This window comes from Anarrhichthys ocellatus, unplaced genomic scaffold (genome assembly GCF_004355925.1).
Source record: "Anarrhichthys ocellatus isolate YVR2014 unplaced genomic scaffold, GSC_Weel_1.0 scaffold13, whole genome shotgun sequence".
Classification (NCBI taxonomy): domain Eukaryota; kingdom Metazoa; phylum Chordata; class Actinopteri; order Perciformes; family Anarhichadidae; genus Anarrhichthys; species Anarrhichthys ocellatus.
Genome location: NW_022280043.1, coordinates 5,217,699 through 5,234,904, shown reverse-complemented (window position 1 = coordinate 5,234,904; position 17,206 = coordinate 5,217,699). Strand labels below are relative to the sequence as shown.

The following is a 17,206-nucleotide window of genomic DNA, read 5'->3' as shown; positions in this document are numbered from 1 at the left end:
GAACAACCTGTACGTTTTGACCCTGGACACCCTCATACTATGAAACAAGGCACGAGGCACGTTTGATTCAGAAACATGAACACAGAAACAGTACAGATTTATAGCAGCGTCACTTTATTGAAGCAGTGAAATTCTGTACAGTATATCTGGGAAAGAATGACAGGTGGTGATGATCTGCCTACAGAGCGCTGAAGAAGGAGAGGAGGCCGGTGTCGGGGGACGGGTGGGTCAAAAGCTTCTGGATCTGTTGATAAAGAATATACGAGTGTTACTTTCATAACTTATGCTGGCAGCATTATCAGAAGCCAAGATGGCGGCTTTACAACTGAATGAAGTGTCAACTTTGGGTTTCAGCACTGCAGTATGAAGTGTCACCTCAAACTAGTAAGGTCACCTGTAACTGGTCGACAGTAATAAAGTATGTAGGCTGTGTGTTTTTGACAGCAGTCGGAGGGTATACTGCAGGACTAAACGCGTCTAAACAAACAAAAGTAACTCAAGAGTGCAGCTGTAGTAAGCACCTCCTTGAAGTTGGGGTGTCTGGCATCTTGAACCAGCTGCAGCAGAACAGCCTCTGTGGTGGTGAGGTAAGCGCCGCTCTGCTTCAGTCGAGACAGAGCAAACAAACGGTCCGTCTGGCTGTGGAGGGAGACACCAAAGTAGTCAAGCACACATACACAGGAACACATATACTGTATATTCAATGCAGGTGATAATGATGTTGTATAGCAGATAAAACAAAAAGTACAAGATACCTTCTGGCTGAGACAGCATCAGCCACAATATGAACCTCTATTCCCTTTTCAAGCAGGTCATATGTTGTGCACTGTGGAGAAGACAAGAAGCACAATTCTTTCATTCATTAATGAAGCTCTGTGGCACATAAATACATTACTTAATAACTTTATCATCTGTCACATAAGTGTTTTGGTAATTTGTAACTGTAAGAACTAGTATTTTTTAGCATAAATATACAACAAACATACACAATCAGATGCACTTCAAGCTGTCTTTGAAATTGTGTTGGAGGCTGTGTCAGTAAGTCTTTCATTTCTTGGGCCCAGTGACAAAAAAACAAACAATGTTGACGTCAACAAAAGCACATACTGAGTAGGGGATCAACATGACTGTGAACATCAATGCATTCATCACTGGAAGTAAGCTCCCCAGTTGTCTTTATGTTGTGTTTTATGATGTTGATGCTACAATGATGTGATCTTACTGCAATACAGGCGTGTGCCTCTATTCCACACAGTATGGCCTGCTTGGGGTTCCCCAGGGCCTGCAACTCCGCCTCCACCGCCTCTATCATCATGGTGAAGGAAGTTTTAGCATGAGCGGTCAGGTCTTCTGCTCCCAGCTCAGGTACTGTGGGACCCAAGCCTTTAGGGTACTGCTCTGTCAAAATGGAGGGGATGCCCAGAATGCGACTGGCCTGTGAGGAAAAAGGGGGAGAAATAAGGAATACTTAAAGAACTAATGTCTGAGGCTGATAACTGGTATGACTGATAAGACACTGAGACAGTGGTGTGATGCAGAGTGTTTCCAACCTGGAGCAATCTGGACGCATTGCTGACGATGTTGGTGAACTGGAAGATGTTGGGTCTGAACTTCTCTTGCATGTCACACAGCAACAGCACTGAATCCTTGGTGGAGAGCCGGCCTACCCGTGCCACTGCAGGAGCAAGGTCACAGAAAAGAGAAACAAATGTGTTCACATACTTTAAGGGACGATTCCAGAGGTAGTGTTAGGGATTGTATTAAAATAGCTCTGAAGCTTTTAACAATAACACCTGAAGAAATAAGCATTGAATGTCATGTTATCAATGTGGTGGCTACTTTTGAGCTTTATTTGGAACTTCTAATGTGTATTGGTGCAATTTGTGTCTACTAAAGGAGGAAAGAGGTTATCTTCCTTGTACGAAATATGCCCTCCATTGTGTTGCATTGTCTTCATAACAATGAGATAACTAGCATCCTGGCTTAACACAAATCAATTGAAGCAACATGGTGATGACTGCGATCCTAGGTCATTTTGTTATTTAATTAAGCGAACTTCAATATATATTTTTTTACTTACTGTTGTCTGAATGGTCCGATTGTGAGGAGGAGAGAGAGAGTGGGTGACCGGTTCAACAGGACTGTGAAGAGTTCAACTGTCAGGTTAAAGTACAACGTCCCAGGTGACGCCTCCTGTGTAATTAGAAACCAACAGAAAATGTGACGTTAACTATTTTACTGTCAAGTAAAAGAATGCATTCAATATAACACTAAAGCGGAACAATATCAGTGGAACACTTACGTTATCAAGAAATATGTGTCAAAATGAAAAACAACTACTCTAGCATGTAGCTAGGAGCACGCACAACTTCAACAGCCCTTCACGGAAGAGTATTGACCAATAGAATTACTCGTATAGTTGATTGACGTTACCGTGAACCAATAGCAGCTACTGTTCACCGCGAATCGCTTTGCTAGCTCAGGTGGGCGGGAACCATGGAGTAACCTAAAGTAGTCACATGAAGATGTCTGACAACGCAGAGTCCCCAATAGAAACGCAAAAAGAGGAGTCACAACCGCCGTCAGACGACTCGACGACAAACGATGATAAGAAAAAAAGTAAGAAAGTGTAATACATTAAAAAAATCTACTCTATAAGCGAAGAACAACCGTCTGTTTACGAGTATTGTTGATAGTGCGAGAGGAAGCATTTCCGGGTGTATGACGTGGAAAATGATCGACAGAGATTTAAGCCAATAGGAACTCTTCTTCTTTTCTGTTTAACCAATCAACATTTAGCTTTTAACACAGTACTGCCGGTTTCGGAAATGGCTAATGCTAATATTTATCAAGGCAACATATATTTTTGCTCTTATAGGATACGTTCTTTTCAGAGAGGCTATTTAGTTTCATAATGCATAAAACATATGTGTTACGTTAATGTCAATAGCAAACTACACATCTTGTACAAAACAATAATGTATTAAAGCTAAGCTAACAAACTCCGGTTAGCTTAAAATTGTCAAACTGTCACAGCTCAGATATATGGCTTCTAACTATGATCTATTGATATTACTTGGTCATACGATTTATATTTAAAGTAAAAGGTGAAATAAAGTCTAGACATAAAAGGTCTGATGCAGGTAACAAAGCCAAGTGTTCTGTCAACAGTGAATCTCAAAGCTTATACTTACAACAAGTAGAAGGGTTTAATGTAAGTATACATGGAAAATATGGTTCACAATTGTACCAAACAGGAACGCAAAAGGAAATTAAGACAATTGAAATAAACATCAGAAGTGATTAAAAGGGAATATTGCACGAAAAACAACTGTAGGCTTAATAAGAAATTGTTTAAACACCCAAAGGATGTGCTCATTTTTATGGTCCTTAATGCATGTCATTCTGCAGTTTCTCTAATTCTTGATTGGAAGCACATCATCATCACATCAGTTTTTGTTTTTCCTTTGTGCAATAGTGGTTATGAGTCACTGGATTCAACTTCTCTAGAATTCCTCCTGAACAGTTGATGTTTTAGATTTGCCCGGACCACTCTGTATAGCGCTGGCAGCACTTTCACTTTTCATTTTCTTCATTTTGTTTATAGTTGATGTGCTGCTAAAGGCAGTAGGAGACACTCCTATAATGAAAACAAAGAAGTGGACCATGGACAGGGGGAGGACGGTACAGTCCCTGTCTCAGTTCATCTCTCGTTTCCTCAAGCTTGACGGCAGTGAACAACTGGTAAGGATGTAGTTTGTGCACTTTCCAAAATCATGTCTTGGACAGAGGCTTTGAAAACGTGCTTCAGGTCTTTCAATTATTTACATATAACTGCATCTGCTTTTTTTCTTCCAGTTCATTTATGTTAACCAGTCCTTCGCCCCCTCACCGGATCAAGACGTAGGGGTCCTCTTTGATGTGAGTACATGTAACACAGGTTTGAATGCCCTGTGACTGGGCATTCAAGTGTGTTTCCAGACATAAAACCATTGAACAATGACGATTTAAAAGAGAAACCAAAAGCAGATAAACATGAGTCACTTTTGTCTTCTTTGTTTTTGAATCCACTTAAAACATGAGCATAGATGTCCATTCTTGACCTTTGGTTCAATTCACTGATGAATTGAACAGGCAGTAACTGGACCGTACACACAAACTTTAACCATGTCATAAAATCCACACAATGTGTATTTATCAACAACATATATTTAAATATTGTTTGTTTTATTCAGTAAGTGATTACCGATGATTAGTATTTACCAATGAGAACTTTTCAATAATGTAAACATTCTGTAAATATTACTTTTTATAGGAGACATACATATATAGGCTCTAAAAGATAATGTAGTGATACTTAGAAGACTTAACCACAGTATAACTTAATGTTTTTATCATACTTGCCCAGTCTCTTAGCCCTGAATGAAATATTAGAATAGTAACCTCTGTAATTGTCGAGCCTTTGGGGCTCAGCACATAGAAGTGAAATGGTCATGTGGAGCTTTGACCAGCAGAGGGGGCAATGAGAGGGATCCTCCATGTAAGAAATGCCCAAATCCTTAACCACTGATTAAATTAACAGCAAAGACCAGAATTCACAGAAGAAACATCCGTTCTCTCTGCTCGACCGGTCAATGATATAAAATTAAATTAAACAGTTAACATAATTTTTTTTTCACAGTCTTTTTGGAACTGTACCATAGTGTCACTCTTCTGCTTTACTTTTGTATTAAACATTTACCGTAATGTATTTTTTTCTCTTTTTCAGTGCTTTGGCAGCGATGGGAAGCTGATTCTACATTACTGTAAATCTCAAGCCTGGGGTTAAACTGTCTTCACCTTCCTCTTTCTTCAATTCATCCTCCAAACATGCACACAATGTTCTTTTTGCTTCTTTCTTTTTTTCTTTAAGTTTTTCTGTACATACATATTGTAAATAAATGATTGTAACTATATAAAGCTCTTTCTACTGTTTATTTTTTTAAGGAATCACATTTGGCACCCAAAGAAATACACTTAACTTCGGCTTTGCACAGCGCTGGTGCTCAATAGGAGGAAAGAAAGGAAAAGCTCATTCCCATGGATACGTTGGTTCAAACACTTATTCACTCTTTTAGTTTAATCATCGAGCACCTAGTGAAAGTTACAGTTGCATAGAGCTCAGACTGGTGTTAAAGGTTTTTGGGAGGTTGCGAAAATGGACAGATGCAGGAAGAGAGGGGGCACTACAGTAACAGATGGACTTAGAGGGATTACATGATTCAGGATGGGTTTGTGACATAAATTCCAAAGAAAGACAGAAAAGAGAGTAGAGGCGTGGAGACAGACGCTCAGTCGCTCCATCCGTCTTGCATCTCCGTCTCCAACTATTGCCAGGAGGATTAAAGAGACGAGTGCAGCTGGAGAGGTAAAGGGCCACTCCTGGAGGAGGAATACTAGCGACAGATGCAGAGGGTAAAGATGAAGAGGTTAGTGACACGGAGAATCGGTTCAAGATGGAGCAAATAAAACCAAGTTCTTAAGGAGATTTTTAAGCGCTCTTGTACAAGGCGGACATAACGGAGGACTGCAAGACGTGAAAGTGTTTTTCTGTGACGGCAACCTCATGTTTGACCTGAAGTGGTACAAGGGACAAGAAACATATCTTAGGTAGGTACTTGTCACTGATTCTTTTAAAGATAACTAGAGCAGAAATGTAAAAATTTCAGTTGTTTTTCATACGCAGCTTCTCTAATGTGAGAATTTGATGCTTTTCTTTGTTATTCATGATGTTAACTGAGTAGCTTTGTGTTATGAATTGATGTTCAGATGAAACAGTTAATATTAAGATTTCACATTCTTATTATGGGCATTATTCACTCTTTTCTCACATAAAGAGACTAAACAATCAATCAATTGTTACAATAGTATATTGCTTTTCTTATTTAACCCAAAATGAAGCATATTCTATTTGGCTAATAGGTTAAAATGAGGCAAATGGTGTGTGTCCAGTTTCTAATCAGCTGCTTAGTATTTGTCAAGACAGACAAACATCTGAAAAACAATGACCTTGTATTTATGTTTCTGTTGTTAATGAAAAAGAATTTCCAATTTTCTTGTAGGACTACCTAAAATTTATATCGGCGTTAAGGTCTTTATGTAAGATTCTGGCTAAATCTAAGATAAACTTCCATCCAAATTGTTCATGCTGTGCAAACCTATATTGGTCACACTGTATATGTTTAATATGTTATCGCTGAATGTCAATTGAGAAGAAATTGACACTGGAGGAAATAATGATAATATCGGGATAAACAGAGCGCAGGTCACATACTGTATACAGCTAGCTGTCCTAACATTTAAAAAATCACATAAATCATGTATTGAGGCTGGCCTTCTTCCTCGGCTGTTGTACATGTCACATATATTGTACTCTTCACAGATACAGTAAAAAAAATCTTTGTACAGAAACAAACGTGTTTGTACAGATTGTAGTCTTTTGTCAACATGTAGCCACAATAATCTCAAATTTATTCCACAATTGCTACTCAATGTGTTTATTGTCAGCATTATTTTAGGTACCAGAAACCACCATTGTTGGGTTCCCATGTAGATCGGGCATTGTGCTAAATTCAGTTGGTTTAAATAATGCTCTGTTGTATTTCAGGGTCTGTGATCTGATGGGGAGACATTGCATGAGAGAGAGACAGCAGACATGGTCAGAATGCACTTCACACTAAAACACACCTAACACAAACAGATTAAGATTATCAGGGATTACTAGCAGAAAAATTCATTTAAAACTGTGGTTTATCCATAATTTCATCAAAAGAAAAAAGTAATCTCTTGTTTTTACTCCCCTCCGCCTTGTTTTCCACTGACTCAGGGTCCAGCAGTGGAGTTCATGATGAGCGGCAGGGTCAGGCCCGAGTGAGTTAATAATCAGGAAGCAGGAAGATATTAGCCGGGGTCACAGGATAGCACACGTTACTTGCTCTTACATAGCTCGTCTGGAGGACGTATGTGTCCTCAGGCACTTTTATGGCTCACTGATATTCAACAAAGCTAGATGTCACCATATGGACACCCTGGTTTCAGCCTTTATGTGCTCTATTCAACAATTTAAAGGTTTTTTTGGTACAGTCATACTGATCTATTAAGTGCACACGCAAATGGGTCTACAAGTGCTGAAGTCAGGGGATGTATGGCCACAATCATTCACCACAAGGACCAATAGCAGGACATCACATTAACGCTGTCTGGCCAGCATTCTGTTATGTCCTTGCATTTCTCCTAGAGTGAACCACCGTCCTCCTAAATCCCTTCTTGTTCATTTATTTTGTTCCATCTACCCTTTCCCACGTGAATCAACTTTAGAGCATCTTATCCACCTCCCTCCCCTCTCGCTCTCGTTATCTTCCTCTCTTTTAATCACATTGACTTTAAAGTATCACCGTGTCAGCTTTGTTTTGTCATCTTCTGCCTGTACTGTTACATCATAATTATCTTTCCATTTAAACCTGGCAGCTCATCACCTCTTTAAACCAGCCCAAAACATCTGTGCCGCCCTCACGGCTCCATCTGTGACTGCAGCCGTACCCTCTGTCCTGTTTGTCCTATTCCAACGTGCAGCATCTGCCCCATCTTTGCCTTTCTTTCTCTCCCCCCCCTCTCTCTCTGTCCTCCCTCTGCCTCCCTCTTCTCCTGTGTGGCCATGCTGGAGGGTATGTCCCGTCGATCTCGCTCCCTGCTCTCCCTGACCTTGACCACTCTGGCTCTGGCCCTCTCCATCCTGGCTCTCTGCACCTCTTACTGGTGTGAGGGCACCCACAAGGTGGTCAAGCCACTCTGCCTGTCGCCCGTCAAAATGAAGAACTGTGGTCAGAACAACAGCGAGCCTTACACCACAGGTAGATGTCCCGTTGTCTTTTAGCTCTCCACATCATTTGTGCAGCTTTATTATGCTTTATTGTTTCTTTTAAGTGTAATCTAACTTGGATTGATGTTCTATTTTTACTGGTAAATGTGTTTGCATTTGTTTATTTTAATATCCACTTTTTGAGGAGCTTGATGCTGCTCCCCCCTGATTTTGACAATTTTTTGAGTCTCAACAGATCATTCAGCAGACAAGGTGGAGATGTGCACTGACTGTTGAGCTAAACTTTCTTGAGCAAAGATTATTCGTGTACATACACAGATTTAGCATCTCATAAACAACAATGTTGCATTCATTTATGAGGAAGTATTCAGACCCTTTTTATGAAGGCTGTTTGTATGTTTTTTATGTCAAACGTTATTCTGCAAAGTAATTAGTGAGTACAGCTGTCAAATACATTTAGTGGAGTATAAAGTACAACATGTGGTGAAGTAGAAGTATAAAGAAGCATAAAATGGATTTCTTTGATGTGCAGTACTACAGAGTAAATGTACTTTGTTATGTTCCACACTGGTTAGTAGAAGTATTGGCCCAAAGCAAAAGGAGACAATACTAAACTACAAAAAGTTGCCTGGTGACTTATCCTGATGTCTGTTGCAACACGTTCACAGCATGTCACACTTTGTTGTGAACAGCACGAGTTCATGGATTCATTTGTTTTCCTGGCATTAGGCTTTTGCGATAGTCAGGCATAACTTGAATGTTGAAATGTTGTTTCTGACCAGGTACCACCCGTCATCGTCAGAGGTTACTCTGCGTCAGACGTTTACGGATGATGCTTTGTCCTGCTCCAATGATAATTAGACAGTTGCATCATTTATGTATTTCTTGCACAATCACTGTAATTTGTCAAATCAATCTTGTCTCAAGGTCTATTTACAGGCTTTCCTGGAGCTTTCAACTCCATCGCTAGGCCTTCATAAGCAAACTCTACCTTAGTACAGATCAAGAACAATGACCAAACTCTGAGATGTGATTAATATATCTTTGTAATGGAAAAAAAAATAGAAAGTTGACTTTAAATTAAGATTAATTTAGTAATCTAAACACAGTACCATTCCCATGGTCAAGAATGACCCTTACCGCTCAGTCTCCACAATGCTTTTTGAGGCGTCTGTGAATGAATGTTGAATGTGTTAAGTGTGCACACATTATGTCACATCTTTGTTTGAGCGTCATGTGGTCAGTTTGTCGTTGTGTATCATCTCTTAAATCTTCCAGAATGTGTCGAGGGTATGAATTGCAGCTTTCTGACTTTAACTTTACCAACATTTTGGCCTTGACCGTTGAACCTGATTACACCACTGTTGGATTTCTTGTTCGTTGCACTGTGTCACTGCATAACAACCAATACCTCAAACTAATCTGAGTGGATAAACTCACCGGCTTCTCCCCATGTGAGAAACTGATTGTCCTTGGTTTGATATTTTTTAATAATCTCTTTTTCAACATACCTTCGTCCCACAGTGAATTTAATTATGGTTTAGTATTAATCTGCAGGGTGTGAGGGTAGATCCCAAAGGTTTATTCATCCATGGGGGTGAGCGCACTGCCTGCTGCTTGGTTTTTATTTTCTCAACAGATATGCTTGATCCACAATGGGATTAACATATTTTACTGCGTGAAGGAATCATCTTTCATAACTACATGTACTTTGTTTACTTGTACAAAAAGATTTACCTTTACAGTGGTGCATTTAAGTCTCCCTTCTGCTTCTACGCATGATGTACATGTGTTCAGTATGCACTTCAGTGTTTGTGGATCTCTTACATGGACTGTAAGTTGAATCAGTTGTTAATGCTGGTACCTGATAGGAAAAGGGTCCTGAGTTTGTTTAATGTTTGCATGATATCGCTAGTGCAGGTCTGGATTGGTTTGCTGTGAAGAATTGGTCCACCCAGCGCATGTTTGGTTCTACTCCTGCCACCAACTCACTATCCATAATCGGAATAAGCAAGTGGAAAAATATACCTAAGATGCTCTTCTCATTGTCATCCTTTTGTGCGGTCACACAGAGAGTCCTACCCAGAACCCCTTCAACCGCACACTGTCTCCAGCCAGGAGGGACGAGCTGGCCAAGATCAGACAGAGGCAGCTGGCCAACGCAGTTCAGTACATCTGGGAGACGGGAGAAGACAAGTTTGCTTTTAGATACTTCCACACTGGTTTCTGGGAAAGCTGTGAGAAACACAGCGATGGTGAGGCCACAAAGCACACGTCCATACACACGTTATTAGTTATACTCTCTATACTCTGTCTCCATTTTGTTCATATCTATAAATTTGTTTGGCAGGGGAGAAGTGTCGAAGCTTTATAGAGTTAACACCTGGAGAAACACAAGGTGAGTTGTGTATCAGCCGATATATAAAGAACGTGAAATTATTAAAAGAAATTGTATATGGATTTGTGTGTGTCAATTTTGTTTGTATTTTCAATGTTGTAGGTGTGCTCTGGCTCTCAGTGATTTCAGAGTTTACGTACATCGGTCTGCTGGGGATGGGCTTCTTACTGATGTGGCTGGAAGTCTTGTGTTCCAAAAAAGAGATGCACTCGCTAAAAATTAATGCCTATGCAGCTATCTGTACTGTGTTATCAGGTGAGGCGCAGTGGATCCTTACATTTTTACATTTTCGTTTTTCTTTAACTAACTAACAACAACCTCCTCCTCCATATATAATTCTCTATTCACATGGCCATCTTTCTTTTTTCTGTCTGGTTTGTTTGTTTCACCCCCATATAGGTCTTCTTGGGATGGTGGCCCATATGATGTTCACCACAGTGTTTCAGATGACAGTCATTGTGGGCCCCAAAGACTGGAGGCCTCAGTCCTGGGACTACGGCTGGTCTTTTGCGTAGGTGGCCTCTCTTTTAGGACAGCATACAAGCCTGTATTGTTAAAGCATGTACGTACTTGTTATTTACATGTTTGTCTTCTCTCTTTAATTATGCTAAATCTCCCTCTGTTCCCAGCCTTGCCTGGGTGTCCTTCAGTTGCTGTATGGGGGCGGCTGTGGTCACACTCAACTCCTACACAAAGACCATCATCGAGCTCCGTCGCAAACAGAGGCTCCGTTTGGAGGAAGCAAGAGCCGCCACTCATGCTCCTTCCTATGACGAGGTCGTTCCAGGAGGCGGGCTCTACTCTGTCAGCGGCCTGTTGCAGTGTCCAGACGGCATGATCGACGTAGCGTGGGCCCCGAATGGCAGTGTGGTTGGAGTGGGAAATGGGGATGTACCAACGCTGGTTTTGGTCGGAGGCTGTGGCTCAGAGGGGTGTGAAGACTGTGAGAGAGAGATGGATGAGATGGATGAGGCCATGGACCGAGTTGATTCACCTTGTTAAGGGATTTTTTATATCCATCAACTTAAAAGGCCTGAAAAACTGAAAAAGGAAAGATGCTGTCACCGTGCTGAAGACGGATCAACGTGAGCAAATAGATCCTGTTTTTCTTTTCTTTCACTATGACTTTCAGTGAAGTTGGGAAATATTAATTTGTGGTTGAAGGCCGGTCAAATCAATGCATACCAAACTGCAAAGACTATAGTATATAAATATGTCACACTGACATGCAAGACTGCGTGTTTTCTGGGTATTTCTCAGTGCCTCATGCTAGGAAAGTAAATGTGTGTCTCAATATGTAAAGGCATATACATGTTTAAATAATTGTATTGTTTATATATCAACATGCAATGTATAAGGACAACGATCATTTCACTGCTTAGACAGGGTCGATGTTTCTTCTCCTGTTGAAAACCTTAACGGATCAGCCTGTCCTTTAAATACACAATATATTCTCATTAATGCGAGTGACGACATGCTTTGTTTTTCAATCTCCTCTCTCGCTTGTGACCAACGTTTGATGCAAACAAACACAGTCTCTCTGCAGATGCACAGACGAACCCATACGATACACACACAGTGAAAGAAAGATTACAGAGATTTTGAAAAGTCTGCTCTCTGATGTTGAACAGAAGATTATGTGTAAACCAGTAATCCCGAGTTGGATGGAAAGAAGGGGGAATAGAGTGAGGAGAGATGGAAAGCATGTGAAGGGATGGAGGGCTGGGGGGGGGGGGGGGGGGGTGGGGGGGGGTCAGACTGAAAGTTGGAAAGAAACACAGACACGCACACCGACAGGCCGCGCACACACACACACACACACACACACACATACATACATACATAAACAATCTGCACCATGAATAATTTCAGGGAAATACTTGTTTTAAACTGGATTTTACATTCAGGTATTTATTGTGTTTCACGTAAAATTATACCGTGCAACATTTTCAAAAAAGTGTACCACAATCTACCTTAAATGTTTGTTGGCTTTACGTGTGGGATACTCCTGGATTTACTGTAAGGGATAAACATAATTGAAAACCTAAAGCACCATTTTTGTTAGCATTATATTTTACAGTATGTTTCCAGGTCATAGGAGAATTCACTGTGATCTGGGAAATACAAATAAATTGATTTTCAAAGCACAGATTTATGAGAAAACCTTTAATTGATTGTAGAGTAAATAGACATCATGTAAGAGCTACAACCTCTATTAAGACATTTCCAGTTCTGTTAAAAAAAATGAATGAGCTAACGATCAGGTGTGATACTTATATAGTCATTACCATTAATTTCTCCAGAGCCAAAATTGAATTCAAATCATTTAAAAGATTAACAATAGGACAATATTCATCATACATATTCTTTGTATATATATAATATGTATTGCATCAATATAGTCACCATAAATCTTTTTATCTGTAGACACGTTTTAAACACTACGTCATAATTTGCCTCTTTTAGCCTCTATTTGATATCCATTTATCATCAATATGACATAACCAATGCTGCAGAAAGGAGTATTTACACAGAGCGGTTGAGTGGATCAAAGAGGAGGGGGGAGGAAGCATCTGAGGCTCAGAAGGAAATGAGGAAGAAATGAAAGTATCTAGTGAGAGTGGACGAAGTAAGGATGACTTTATTGTTTAATTGGTTCATAGTGGATGAGACGCATTGCATTCTCATTTTCAATTACTCCTTGGATGAACTCTCCTTCGGCCAGTCGCTCTATGAGGGAAACAAGACAGGAAGAGAAAACAGTAAACGAGATGTAAAGTAAGAAGCGTGGGGTAAAGATGAGGTTCAATAATACGTCTTTATCTTAAGGAATCCATTCTTATCTCCTGTGTGGCTGTGCTGGTCTGGATGACAGTAGCATGCAAAGCAGTGGAATCCCTTTAGGCTCCATGATACATGGCTGCTACATACATAATAAAGCTTGCATGACACATGTGATGCTGTAACTGGAGGGACGTGCCCCAGGTGGATTTATTGCTCGTATTATTGTTAAGCCAAAAAGCTGTAAAATGTAATCTTCACCACAGGATGTAAGAGCAGCTGTTGAGGAAAGGTAGAAAGAGCTTACACTGATTTCATCTCTCCTCAACATAAGTACATAGTGATAAGAACATAGTAATAAGAACACAGTGACCTGTCATGTACGGCTGGGGCACAATGTATAGACATGCGTGTGTTATTTCCTTTACCGTTGTCTTTCTTTTCGAAGTACGACCACAGCTTGTTGGCTCTTTTCTCGGGTGTGTTCTCATCCTCTGGTAGCTTGCTCTGGTCCTCCTTGGGGATCAGCTTAAATATGGCCTGAGAGGGGGGTTGGGTATAAGATCGGTGATAACGCTGCATCATTTCTCTCACACAAATTATGTATGAAAAGTCAACAGCACAACACAGCACATAAAAGAAATGTGTGCAAGCCAAGAAGCGTGTAGCCTGTAGGACGAAGTGAGTAAGTTCAAGTTAATTAGTGTTTTGTGTTGTATAGAGCGTCGCATGCAAAACAACTTGACATTTCGAGAAAAGCTACAGGCCAACACATTTTCTTATGTCTAGTCCCTGATTACTGTCATTAGTCATCGTATACTCTGTAAAACTTGGCTGAAAACAACCAAATCAAGTACCCTACAATTAAATCTTACATAAAATGTAGCCTGCAATCCCCACATGACAGCTGATCTGCCTCCCAAATGTAGCTAAGAGAGCAATCCTGGAGGGCTTGGGCATCACAATTAAAATGGAGACTCTACAAGTTAAAAGTGAATAAATTAATAATCAAGCCGCCCATGGCACCAAAATCAGGCCTGTGTGTCATTTCTCAGAGATAATGAATTTGGAATATGCCACTTAGATCCAACGGATTGTAAATGATCAAATGACTGTGCACTTTAGGTTCAGGCCTTTAAGTGTGTGTCCCACTTAGAGGGGAAGCACTCATCTCCCACATTTAAGACACCTAGATTAACATGGATTAGTGCCAAGACTCAGGCCACAGGCCAAACACCAAGATGTCCTCTCTTTTCTCCCTGGACTGTCCCTCCATCTTGCCCCTCTGATCTTGTTGTCTATATAGTTCACACTTATAGATGAATGGCATTTACTAACTTATAAATAATAAAAACAGATCTATATCAAGCAGCCACAAATGTGGATACCCTCAAGATGCACTGTTTTTACACCCTCTCTGAACTAGTCTATTATATCCTATTAGTGTAGTATACTACACTGGACGTAACTATTGGCTAGTCCTACCTTCCTCACTTACTTGCTTCCCACTTCAAATCCAAAAAGGAAAACAGATACTCTGGATTATCTTTCTGCAATAATGATGTTAGTTTAAATGCATATAGTAGATCTGTTAATTCACTACCTCTCCACAGAGTCTGATTCTGTTGTAGTTTGTTGAACTTTTGTCAGTGTGGCTTTAAAATGTAGCTATTCGGTTGTAAACGTGATGCACATGAACACAGGCTAGTTGGCCAGCAATTACATCCCATTACAATATCAGCTGGATAGACAGCTGATCTGTCTAAACCACTTACAATGAAATATCATTTGTCTTTAAAAAAGAAGATAAGAAACTGTATAACCTCCATCTGACTGAGTTTTAATGATTTGAATACAATGTTTAACAACTATTATACAGTGATCAGCATAAATGCGTTGAACAGTCAAAAGTGGCAGCCTCATGAATAAAAGAAACATGGATTAGACTCAGGGCTGATGAGCAGTCCCTCTATAGACACAGAGCAATACAAGAGTAGTCTTGCTTAAGAGTACGACTGCCTATTATCTGACAGTTAACCCTGTAATCACAGAGATTATCGGGGGTTTGAGGTTCAAATAGACTAGCTAATTGGGCTGGCAATTAGCACTGAGACCTACTTTTCAATATATAACAACTCATTTTACATGGACCTCAAAGGAAGTGATCAAAGTACCAGGAAGTCCTAAAAATATGATGCGGCCCAACAATAATCATCAACACCTCGCTCTAATAGAAATTTAAAGGAACATTGAACATTATAAACTTAAAAAAATAAGTAAAAACTACAGGGCAGTTGTATTGTATTGCATGATGTCAAGTAATCCTCTTATTTTGTCTGTCTGTTGTAGCTTTGACCTCCTCGAATAAAACATTTCTCTGAGGACTATGGGCAACAGAACAACTTAAATTTCTGATATTATCTGTTTATAGCAGCGATAAAGATGAACATTATGGTGGAATAAAATAGTCTTTCTGTCTTTGGCACTCTTAGTCAACATGGTTTGATGCTACTCTCCATAAAATATGAATGGGAATGTTTAGGGTAAGACACATCATCACACTATAGAAATAGTTGATACCATCATTATTTTTTTGTCATACTAGAACCACAATTGAAGCGTCTAATTATTTCATTCTCATCTTACACATCACTGTGTTCCGCCTCACCTGGCAGATCTCCGTCACTTCTGTCTTGTTGATGTATCCGTTCTTGTCTACATCAAACAGCGAGAAGGCCCACTCCAGTTTTCGCGTCGTCTTCCCAGTGGAGGTCATGTGCAGTGCGATGATGTACTCCTTGAAGTCCAAAGTGCCATCATCGTTGGTGTCAAAGGAGCGAAACACATGTCGTGCGTAGCTCTTGGCATCGCTGTCAGGGAAGAAGCGGATGTAGATCTGCTCAAACTCTTCTGGTGTTATGCGTCCCGTCGGGCACTGCTTCTGAAAGTTCTCGTACCACTGGGAGATCTCAGTTTCACTGAATATGGTGGTGAGCTTGAGGTCCTCCAGGATCTCCTTTGATAGTGCGCTACTGGTAGTATTTCCCATGGTAGTTGCTTTAAGTGTCTTAGTAATCTGTCAGTTCTGACAATCACAGGCAAATATGAGTTTTTCCTGTCCTGTGCCACTTGAACTTCCCCTTTGTTGAAAATATTGCTTCACTGGCTTGACCTCTCCTGTCGAACCCTGCAAGTGATTGCAAAAAAAAAAGTATTTACACATATGGTACAGTCCACATATGAAATCCTGAATTTGATCAAACTACTATAAAGAAATCACATCGTGAGGATGATCCAAATGTAGGGACGGCTTTACCTGTGTGTTGTGTGGGTAGATGATGGCTGGAGCATTGAGTATGTGTCTCAACCATGAGACAGTGAGCGATAAGGAGGGCAGAGGGGAAATACAATCCAAGTGGGCTAATTCTGTTAATGCGGGATTTAAGGTGGCTCAGCTTTTGACTAAAATGAACCCCAGTATCCTACTTTTCTCTATTGGTTCTGGAAGTCTAAGATCTACAGCATATGGCAGTGTAGAGTTCATTTCTCTGTTAAATTATTTATAAAATGTAAGAATTCTGAGTTATGCCTTGTGGTAGTGTAAGTCTTCCATAATCCTATATTGATCAATCAACAGAGGTTCAATACTTTTCACTGTATCCTTTTTGGTTACAACCACTTTGTGAAATTGACAAATATTTTGTAGAATCATAAAAGCTTTTTCATTACTTTTATATACTGAGCAACACATCAGCAGACATGTTGTGGGAAACCCTGTTAACGTGGCACCAGGTGGGTTTTTTCAAAGCTACCTTTAAGTTCTTCCGCAGTATGTCTGATATTTCTGTAGTTACCTTCCAAAGGGTTTAGTTGACCACTAACATCTAATTCCAGACTACCATCTGTCCAGGCAGTTTAACTCCCCTCTACCTCCAATCCCACCTACGCCCTTCCCATCATCTTCACTACGTGCACCACCTCCTTCCTGTCCTACGTGAGCTATGATGTCCTTTCACTGACTTTTTTTGTCACTAGCCTGGGTTTGTTTTATTGAGCCAAATGTTTAAACCTTTTTTCCGTCTTTTCTTACTCTGCAAAGTTATGTTTTTGTTGTTGGGCTGCCAAATTCTCATTATTTTTAGCCTTTCTTGGTCCTGGGCTTGACTTTT

The 17,206-nt window shown here is 40.2% G+C and overlaps 4 protein-coding genes across 4 annotated transcripts; 2 read left to right on the top strand and 2 right to left on the bottom strand.

The window, feature by feature from the left end:
• Nucleotides 1-81: 81 nt before the first annotated feature.
• On the bottom strand, nt 82-2,704 carry isoc2 (isochorismatase domain containing 2). The gene is made up of 7 exons (XM_031852833.1): nt 2,303-2,704; nt 2,081-2,193; nt 1,551-1,675; nt 1,223-1,435; nt 756-826; nt 522-639; nt 82-244 (listed from the first exon to the last, which is right to left on the bottom strand). Coding segments are annotated over exons 2-7 (594 nt in total). The 5' UTR covers nt 2,082-2,193; nt 2,303-2,704; the 3' UTR covers nt 82-178.
• Nucleotides 2,495-4,930, top strand: atg12 (ATG12 autophagy related 12 homolog (S. cerevisiae)). Its single transcript, XM_031852851.1, has 4 exons — nt 2,495-2,619; nt 3,608-3,744; nt 3,859-3,921; nt 4,769-4,930. The coding sequence occupies exons 1-4, from the start codon at nt 2,520-2,522 to the stop codon at nt 4,826-4,828; spliced, it is 360 nt and encodes a 119-aa protein (XP_031708711.1). The 5' UTR covers nt 2,495-2,519; the 3' UTR covers nt 4,829-4,930.
• A 121-nt stretch (nt 4,931-5,051) lies between these two features.
• On the top strand, nt 5,052-11,636 carry LOC116386505 (germ cell-specific gene 1-like protein). The gene is made up of 8 exons (XM_031852797.1): nt 5,052-5,649; nt 6,647-6,697; nt 6,866-7,889; nt 9,931-10,113; nt 10,209-10,256; nt 10,359-10,511; nt 10,656-10,767; nt 10,886-11,636. The coding sequence occupies exons 3-8, from the start codon at nt 7,694-7,696 to the stop codon at nt 11,256-11,258; spliced, it is 1,065 nt and encodes a 354-aa protein (XP_031708657.1). The 5' UTR covers nt 5,052-5,649; nt 6,647-6,697; nt 6,866-7,693; the 3' UTR covers nt 11,259-11,636.
• A 1,261-nt stretch (nt 11,637-12,897) lies between these two features.
• rcvrn2 (recoverin 2) lies at nt 12,898-16,086 on the bottom strand. The gene is made up of 3 exons (XM_031852837.1): nt 15,706-16,086; nt 13,466-13,577; nt 12,898-12,986 (listed from the first exon to the last, which is right to left on the bottom strand). The coding sequence occupies exons 1-3, from the start codon at nt 16,084-16,086 to the stop codon at nt 12,898-12,900; spliced, it is 582 nt and encodes a 193-aa protein (XP_031708697.1).
• Nucleotides 16,087-17,206: the final 1,120 nt, after the last annotated feature.

Excerpts from the sequence above, each read along its gene's own strand:
- isoc2 (XM_031852833.1), bottom strand. Across the intron at positions 1,436-1,550 it reads ATGCGTCCAGATTGCTCCAG|GCCAGTCGCATTCTGGGCAT; the intron begins GTTGGAAACACT and ends TTTTCCTCACAG. Across the intron at positions 640-755 it reads GATGCTGTCTCAGCCAGAAG|CCAGACGGACCGTTTGTTTG; the intron begins GTATCTTGTACT and ends CTCCCTCCACAG.
- rcvrn2 (XM_031852837.1), bottom strand. The coding sequence starts at position 16,086 with ATGGGAAATACTACCAGTAGCGCACTATCAAAGGAGATCCTGGAGGAC. Across the intron at positions 13,578-15,705 it reads AAGTGACGGAGATCTGCCAG|GCCATATTTAAGCTGATCCC; the intron begins GTGAGGCGGAAC and ends CCCCCCTCTCAG. Across the intron at positions 12,987-13,465 it reads CTTCGAAAAGAAAGACAACG|AGCGACTGGCCGAAGGAGAG; the intron begins GTAAAGGAAATA and ends TTTCCCTCATAG.
- atg12 (XM_031852851.1), top strand. The coding sequence starts at position 2,520 with ATGAAGATGTCTGACAACGCAGAGTCCCCAATAGAAACGCAAAAAGAG. Across the intron at positions 3,745-3,858 it reads TTGACGGCAGTGAACAACTG|TTCATTTATGTTAACCAGTC; the intron begins GTAAGGATGTAG and ends TTTTTCTTCCAG. Across the intron at positions 3,922-4,768 it reads ACGTAGGGGTCCTCTTTGAT|TGCTTTGGCAGCGATGGGAA; the intron begins GTGAGTACATGT and ends TCTCTTTTTCAG.
- LOC116386505 (XM_031852797.1), top strand. The coding sequence starts at position 7,694 with ATGCTGGAGGGTATGTCCCGTCGATCTCGCTCCCTGCTCTCCCTGACC. Across the intron at positions 10,114-10,208 it reads CTGTGAGAAACACAGCGATG|GGGAGAAGTGTCGAAGCTTT; the intron begins GTGAGGCCACAA and ends TTTGTTTGGCAG. Across the intron at positions 10,257-10,358 it reads AACACCTGGAGAAACACAAG|GTGTGCTCTGGCTCTCAGTG; the intron begins GTGAGTTGTGTA and ends TCAATGTTGTAG.